General features: G+C 38.3%; 1 protein-coding gene across 2 annotated transcripts; it reads right to left on the reverse strand.

Annotated features, from left to right (window-relative positions):
• Window positions 1–9: 9 nt before the first annotated feature.
• On the reverse strand, window positions 10–7,535 carry f11r.1 (F11 receptor, tandem duplicate 1). 2 transcript variants are annotated; one of them, XM_068600541.1, is made up of 11 exons: window positions 7,352–7,535; window positions 7,110–7,210; window positions 4,308–4,367; window positions 3,755–3,871; window positions 3,192–3,335; window positions 2,846–3,048; window positions 2,655–2,757; window positions 2,243–2,350; window positions 1,755–1,767; window positions 1,537–1,603; window positions 10–1,373 (listed from the first exon to the last, which is right to left on the reverse strand). In XM_068600541.1, exons 2-11 carry the CDS (start codon window positions 7,159–7,161, stop codon window positions 1,338–1,340), a joined length of 903 nt encoding a protein of 300 aa, XP_068456642.1. In that variant the 5' UTR covers window positions 7,162–7,210; window positions 7,352–7,535; the 3' UTR covers window positions 10–1,337. The 2 variants fall into 2 exon arrangements, with proteins under 2 accessions (XP_068456642.1, XP_068456640.1); XM_068600539.1 differs by having other exon boundaries at window positions 7,110–7,375.
• Window positions 7,536–8,223: the final 688 nt, after the last annotated feature.

Raw genomic sequence — 8,223 nt, forward strand, 5'->3', positions numbered from 1 at the left:
GTTTCACATTTTATTGATCAATACATAACGCAAAGCATCAGCTCATTAATCAGCTCTATTTTCTACAACCAAAAAGGTCAAGCAATGTAGAAAACCTGAAAAAGTGTTCCCCCATTGTAAATATCGTACCTGATACGGTTATATGAACCCATGATGGATGTCTGACCTTATCAAACCAATTAAATACACGGCCTGAGAATTTGTAGATGTCAAGGGAAACAAATTAATAACTTTAGTGTCTGGGCGGTAGAATTAATGAATATTAGGACCATCATGTCACAACAGTGTGGGTAATTATTCATTACCCACACCCACACAAAAGGCTACACGACAGCTCATGAACAGGCTGGTAATCGCTTAAAAACTTGTTTAAACACATCGTCATGAACTCGCAACCCCTCTTCCAATTCATGAAAAGGTGCAGCATCATAACAGACATCCGTTAGTTTCAACAGGACATTTACTTATCGGTCAGTCTTCACTGTGTTAAACACCATCTGACTTTGCTGATGTGGTTCAGACGTTTACAAACGTATCACAACACTTCCTGATATATGCAATGCTAGTTAAGCTAGATATGATGTTTAAAAGGGAACGAGCACCTAAAATGGTCATCGTACAAGCAGGAGCAGAGTATTCAATAACATATGTAAAAACAGTATTGTATTTACAAAAAAAAAAAAACTTTATTAGAAATACAAAAATAGTGTACATGACAAGAATTTGGTAGTTTGTTAAAACACCTTTAAGAGACACTCAATTCATGATCCATCTTTGATAAACTAGCTCCTTCAATGGTTTAGCTTGTCCTCGAGGAAATTGATGTGGCTCAGTAAATGTAATGTTAATGTGGCTATAAAACGCTTTTTAAGCTAGCTTTAATGGACTAATGAGTCAATTTTCCCTCTAAAATAAGTTTATTTACCTGGATTTCCTATATTAAGAGTACTATCTGTACTTTATTTGATTTGATATGTTTACATGCAGATGCATTATTTTGAAAAAATAAAAAAAATGTAAGAATGTCAGCACAGAAAATCAGAAGCTCAGAAACACACGCTGCGAACATGAAGATGGAAACCAGTCGGGGGCTAAAGGGGGCCACATCTCACGCTATTAAAATAAGCACATCAGCACATGAAAGAGGTCTCGTAACCTGCCTGTCGTGAACTTATCCTCGAACCTTTTTGCAGAGACAAAAAAGTAAACAGTTCAGGTCAACAATCACACTGGTCTATAAAAACTGCAACTTAGGAGCAAATAAAAATAAAGATGTCAATGAAAACTACCATGCGGATAAACATTTTAAACCAAGGACATCTGGCGGTTTATGAAGACTATACCACGAACGATGACTTCTGTTTGAATTCCCCCTGAAAGCAAACACATCAAACATCAGATCCAAAACATTTTTCCTCTAGCTCTCAGTCTGAACTGAAAACACTAAACCAAGTATTACAGCCTATCCTTAGCCAACAACAAACATGCCTGAATACGATATAAATATCTTGAAATAACAACACCACTCATACTTACATCTTCATCTTCACCACCACCATACAATGATGATGCCGGCTGGTAGACCACGCTGGGCTTTGGTTTGCTGCAGGGAGAATAAAAAGAACACGTTGAGTGAGTCGCAGAGAGAGCAGACCAATTAAACCTGCATTTCACTGAGGAAACAGTGCAAAGTCAGTCTAAAGATGAGCTACTGACGTCTAGAAAGTATTAAAATGAAAAGAAAATCATCTCACCTTTCAGTCTTCTCTGTAAAGGAAAGAAAGGAAACAACGTCAGAGGGATAAAGTACTTGCTACATATTAATAATGTGCAACTGACATGCAAACGTCTGCCCTCTTTTGTAACTGACAGGTACTGTTGTGTGCGTTAGAATTGATAATACGTATTTTGTATTGCCCATCTACTACTAGGTTTCTATCATATTTTGTTGAACTTGAGATGCATAATGTGGATCACTTTATATATGCATTGTGTCAATGGTAGATAGTGTACTTATGAAGTTTGAGATTTAAACAACCGAAACATTCCAGAGAATAAAGATGTTGCGTCATAGGGAGTTTACAACTAAATATTGCTTTTTCAAGAAACTTTTTGCTTCATGGGAGTTAACAACCTTCTCTGACTTTTTTAAAAATTCAAAGTGTCCGGTTATTTCAACTCGAAATATTGGAATATTGATGATTACAGTAAATGCAATGATTTTAATATGTGGAAAACTCACTGGGCAGATATCCTTTCTTGTTGGCATACCAAATGCCAAATACCAGCAGGGCCACGAACAGCAGAGCCACTATTACCCCAGCAACAATTCCTCCAGTGTTTAAGTCACCTTAACGGAAACATCACAATGTTGAGGATCATTAGCTGAATTACAGTCAAACACCATGGTGTGGCAAAAGCTAAAGAATCAAACTCTAAAGCTGTTGCAACACTCAAAAGATCAAAAGGGAAATGTAAAACAAAAGTAGTAGCTTAATGAAGAGTATTACAGTTTATATTGGCTCCTTCAAAGCTGCCAAACCCGTTTACTATGCTTTAAGTTTCGGCATGCAGCGGCTGATACTGGTTTAGATAAATGTTTCCTGAATTTGAGGTTTAGGCTAAAGCATGTTTTTAAAGAGAAGAGTACTTACGGACTTCCATTTTCATGGCTTTAGAGCGCATAGGAGCACCAGCATCGTTGAAAGCCTCACAGGTGTATTGACCGGAGTCCATCTTGGTCACCTTGGGAAACTCCTAAAGTGACAGACATGTATATTTTTAAAAGGCCATGAGGGCAATAACTGTCACTACAGAGATGGTGCAGCCAAAGGTTAAAGCTGACCAGGTTGCCATTATCTGGGTTTAGCCTGTAGGTTGCGTTTTTGAAGGCAGCAATCTGGCTTGGGTCAGAGGGCAGAAGGGTGCCGTCTTTGAACCACTTGTATTTGGACGGAGGGGAGCCATCTCCGTCATGACAGGTAAGCATGGCCGTCCGTCCGGTCGTCACTGAGGTGGGGACCCTACACATGGGCGCAGATGGAGGCACTGTGGAACATGACATTGAGTTTTCAGCTGGTCTCCACATGTGCAGCAATACACAACTTCCATAACAATACACAAACTTATATTGTGTGCCCGGGACATATATAATGAAGGGACGTGTTCGCTCAATACAAAAGGAGCCTTACCAAGAACAGTCATCGTCACTCGCACTTCCCCAAACTGGCCCTTGCTGCCAGAAACCTCACAGTCGTACACTCCATTGTCCTCACGAGTCACTTTGGAGAATCTCAGAGAACTATCGTACAACGTCACTCGATTGGCGTATGGCGCTGGGGAAGAGTGGCAGCATTAAAAACCAGCCTCAACAGCATTCAGAACGCACATTTAGGAACTGTATGTCATATCATGCTATGCGATTAACATATGCCTGAGTATGGGACACAAGAACACACAGTCTTGAGGACTGGTTGAAATATGTAGTTTGTGTGTTGTTTTTTTAATTATTCAAAATATGTACATATATGCATGGACAGTGCCCATGTGGATGCTGTGTTGGACAGTGTAGAAATCCAGCAGAGATTATTTTTTTTCTTCAACATCTTATCGCTTATTAGTTACAGACGGCTGCTGTTGTTTGCGTCTTGACCCAGCTTTACACCAAATGTCATTCAAATCTTTTAAAGTAGTTTTCTAAGTAATATTCTAACAGAGCGACAGAAAAACAGGATCAAAATGTGCATCTACTTACTTGTTGTTTTATGATCATAAATCACATACGTCTGTGAGCCCTGCAGGTTCTTAAATTTCCACTCGACTCTGGCGTCTGCACCAAAGTCGGCTGAATACGTGCACGTAAGGTCAGTTCCTGAAATAATGGAGTTCATATTACAACCAAAATGGACGCATGACTATATTATGAAGGGTTACACTTAAATTGTGTAATATGACATAAAAAAAAACTAAATATTACAAGAAAACAAAAAATTCTGAAACGATTTTTCCTCATCTTTGTAGCCTTTACTGCATGCTTTAAAAAAATAACTTCTCATTACACACTCATAAGCATTCTTCACTTCACTAGTTAAATATTTTGAATGTTGAACAGGTCATATGAATGTTGCAACGGAGCTGAAGCAGTCGCTGTAGCAGAAATACATTTATCGAAGTAATTTCCAGTGCAAAACACTCTCTAGCACAGAGAGAATAAAAGGCTATAAGCTGGAGTACTGCCCGGCAATGGTCTCTTATTGATTGACAAGACCGTCCCATCTTTGCCCTTTAAAACAGAGCTAATGACTTACCTTGATTCTCTTTCACCCGCACATTTTGGTTGGTGCTGGTGACTGAAAAGCTACTTGCACCTGGACACACAATGAGTGAAAGAAAAATGCGTAATTACACTTTGGAGTTACATAACACACTGTTACTTTAATACATCCCTGTGATTTGCATTGGTGAACAATTATTACAGTAGACGAAACAAACTAAACTAGCATTTATCCATTATTTTATACATTATGTATTACTTTCTTTGAATGTTGCTTCAAATTAAATACTAATGTATATTCCATAAGTTGGACAACCGTGGAAATCCTGATTTTTAAAGTGCAATTGTTATAAAACTAGCGAGAAACCTATTTTTGATCCCCATCATTTGAGGTTACGGCCGTTGAGGAGGAAGATAAAAGCCCTCTGTATTGTAATATTCAAAAGCAGGAACACAAAGCGGCAGCAGACATCAGGACTGGTCGGGCTGAGGCATATTCAGATAAGATGGAGACCAGCATCAGTTCTACATTTAGTTTTTTCATGAGAGAATAACACTTGAGGTCTGCGCTGTGCTTTGAAGTGGAGACATGTACACTCGTCAACTCCACGGAATAGATTTATGTCAAAAGATGCTCGATAGGAGAAAGAGGTGGCACTCATGCATCATCATGAGCAGCAGTTGCAGACCTGAATATGTCCAGTCATACGTCCCAGCTTAAAAAAATGTAAACATTTTTACGAGATTTCTTTTTCTATGGCGGTCATCTTAATATTTGAATGAAAAATTAATTCAAACTTGTAAAAATATTTTAATTTTGGACTGTTTGTTTGATCAAATTATCAATTTAAATTAATCAATTTGCAAATACGAAAATGAAAAAAAGAAAAGAAATTGTATTCATTTCTGATGTTTTAAAAACTTAATTAATTGATTGAAGAAATGATGGGCAAAATATTTAATTAATTGCGAGGAGATCATTAGGGTAAAAAGTCCCAGCACTGCATTACCAATAAATTCATGCCAACCGTATGACATTATGTCAACAATCACACTCAGCATGCTCACAAGCCACCAGGGTGTGGACAACAATGAAACGTCTCATTCCTGTCCGCCGAGTCACAAAACTTCCGGCGAAACCCAACGATCCATCTGAAACTGTATTTTCAGTCACAGCCGTGCTGCTACAACCACAGTGACGCAACTACATTACTAATGCATGCAGTTGTATTATACATACATCTATGGCGCCACTTTACATTGAACCACTGACACTACTTTAAGTGTCCCATTTAACTACTACATTGTTGTCTGTCAGGCCTGTGGTGTATGAGAAGCTTTAACTACAGGGAACTGCAGCAGGTGCTGGTTAACCATTAACTGAGTGCAAAGTCATTCATTCTACACATCACCTACATTTACTACAAGAGAAAATATACATATGGCAAGTCTTTAAAATAATATGTGTATCCACATCATGCAAAAGTATTCTCCGTTGACTGTGTCAGACTTCCTCGACACTCTGCAGATGTTTCTCACAGAACCTCTCAGCTGAGATAAGGCCACACAGTCACAGTTTTGGTTTGGAGATAAGCCTGTAGTGTAAAATGAAACCAGAGCACTCCATGACTTCTTTGTCTGCATACTTTGAGAGTTTCGGAGTCAGGGGGGAAAAACTCAATTATAAGCAAAAGTAAATTATTCTGCTCAGTGCAATGATTTTAATACATTAGGGTCTCTTTTTTATTCAGTAAAGTGTAATGCTGATTCACTGACGGAAATGCCTTTAAAACCCGCCATGTCTGTGAACTTGTCGGACCACTTTGCCTCAAGGCCAGCAAGAGTCCTATGATGTCAGTCGTTTATGCAAAATGTTTGTTGTTCAAAAAGTGTTTTGCATTAGCACAGAGTAAGGGAACTAAATATACTGTAGATTTCATGATGTTCATAAAAACACCTACACGGACGCAAGTCAAGATTGTGACTGTAATGCTGCAAGTTGATAGTTACAACATAGTTTTGTCTTAAGAATTATTGATTCAGAGGTTACTCACTGGACATAAGAATCCATCCACCCACAAATTAAAATGCAAATACCTTGATCATATGATGAGTGGCAGTTGGATTTGTGAAGGCAGTAAATATCTTCCAAGTTCAGGGTACATGAGTACCATTTAGACACGAATGCATAGAGCTACACGTAAGTGGAAAGCTAAAACCCTGCGTTTTGTTCCCACACACAAATAGTGCTGTATGATCATTGATTCTCTTCAGGGGGCTTCAGTGTGCTCATTGTTGATCCACCAGTGGCCTCAGTGGACATTGTTCCGTTTTAAAATGAGGCTGTTCCATCTACCTGGATGTGTAACAGGCCATCATTTACAGGAACACGAATGTGGAAGCACATGGTGGAGGTGTGTAGAGCACTCTTCCGAAATTCACGACAAAATTGCAACGCAAATTGTTACTGAACTTATTCAGGAACAATTTGTATTTTAGGAACTACTATTATCTTTCCACAGCTTTTACATGTTCGTGTATTCAGGGCGGACGTTGTCCTACAGTTTCTGCTCTATTGTTTTCATTATATTTTAAAGAGACATTAAAAAAGTATAAGTAGTAAAGTAAAAGAAATGTAGTGTTTGCAGGACAAGGCCTGCGAATAATTTGAGGGTTCTGAGCGACAACAAAGCTCCCAACATTTTATGTGACGTTTAATGAAATCAAACTGCTAGCTACTATTGTTGTTGCCGTTTGGTTCAACTGCGCAACAATGAATACTTTGAAGCGTTTACTTTCTTCCAACTTAAAAACAGATATCGGCAAAATCACTCACCTGTCGCCGCGAACAAGAACAAAGCCACCGAAACCAGCCAGCTGACACGCATGTTGACCAGTCGGCTCCGTTTTCTCCCACACGACGACGTCCCTTCTCAACTATACTCCCGGGGGGGAAAGTCACAGAAATTTCGAAACAAAAACTTTCTTGAGGCGATGAAACAACCTGACAATGATACTTCCCAACTATTAAGTCACCGTGTCGATGTTTCTGTCGAAAATAACCGTGTGCGCTCTCACCTGAGGAGTCCGCCCAGGTGACAACAAGCTCGGCAACTTCCGGTAACAAGATCCTCGCAGGTGCTCCTCGTGACGACAGCGTGTAAAAACAGGTTTGTCTGGAAAGGAGCAGAAAGGCACAAATCAAACTGGGTAGTTCGCTCGTTTATTAGCCAGATAATTTTTACACGGACTGGGTTCAGGTTGTTCAACCCTCCGCCACTCGCACACATTCAAAATGCCTTCAGTTCTTTCTTGACCCTTTGTCACAATGTTTTCCATGATGAGTCAGATGAATGATGTGCATTATGATGACACACTCGTTAAACTGGCATGCATCAAGAAGAGATTTAAGCGATGTAACATTCTTTAAATGTTTTTAAAAGATTAAAACAAAAACATTGTGATGAGTAAGATCATGTTGGCAAAAAATAAGCCAATATGTCATAATGATTGTGAGTTTATTTATCAGTGACAACTAATTATGTGACATTATTGGCAATGAAACTATTATTGGACTATCATTTATATTATAATTAATTTAATTTAGCATACCGTATGGTATGTATTGTAGTTACATCTAATATAGTTACACAACACTATACTATATATGAAGAATGTATTTGAAACAGTGATACAGTGGATGAATGCAAACTTTCATATTAAGGTTCAATAATCTTCAAAGAAGTAAACGTGATGATATTTGATTTAAAGTGTTCCACATACAAGAGATATACAGTTTTACAATATTAACATGAGCTATTATATGTTTATTTTATATGCATGTAAATGGAAATTATTTAATTTATTTAATAAAGATAAATTTGTATTAACATAGCCTGGGTTTATATTCACCTGGATGTATATTCTGTTGGAAGAAGTCTAGTGCATGA

This window comes from Clinocottus analis, unplaced genomic scaffold (genome assembly GCF_023055335.1).
Source record: "Clinocottus analis isolate CAN_PGR_092001 unplaced genomic scaffold, fCliAna1.0.p SCAF_5, whole genome shotgun sequence".
In the NCBI taxonomy this organism is placed as follows: domain Eukaryota; kingdom Metazoa; phylum Chordata; class Actinopteri; order Perciformes; family Cottidae; genus Clinocottus; species Clinocottus analis.

What these genes read in the sequence shown, in the direction of transcription:
- f11r.1 (XM_068600541.1), bottom strand. Translation starts at nt 7,161, where the DNA reads ATGCGTGTCAGCTGGCTGGTTTCGGTGGCTTTGTTCTTGTTCGCGGCG. An exon ending in GTTCTTGTTCGCGGCGACAG is followed by an intron (nt 4,368 to 7,109) that starts GTGAGTGATTTT and finishes TTGTGTGTCCAG; the next exon opens with GTGCAAGTAGCTTTTCAGTC. An exon ending in GCGGGTGAAAGAGAATCAAG is followed by an intron (nt 3,872 to 4,307) that starts GTAAGTCATTAG and finishes CCATTATTTCAG; the next exon opens with GAACTGACCTTACGTGCACG.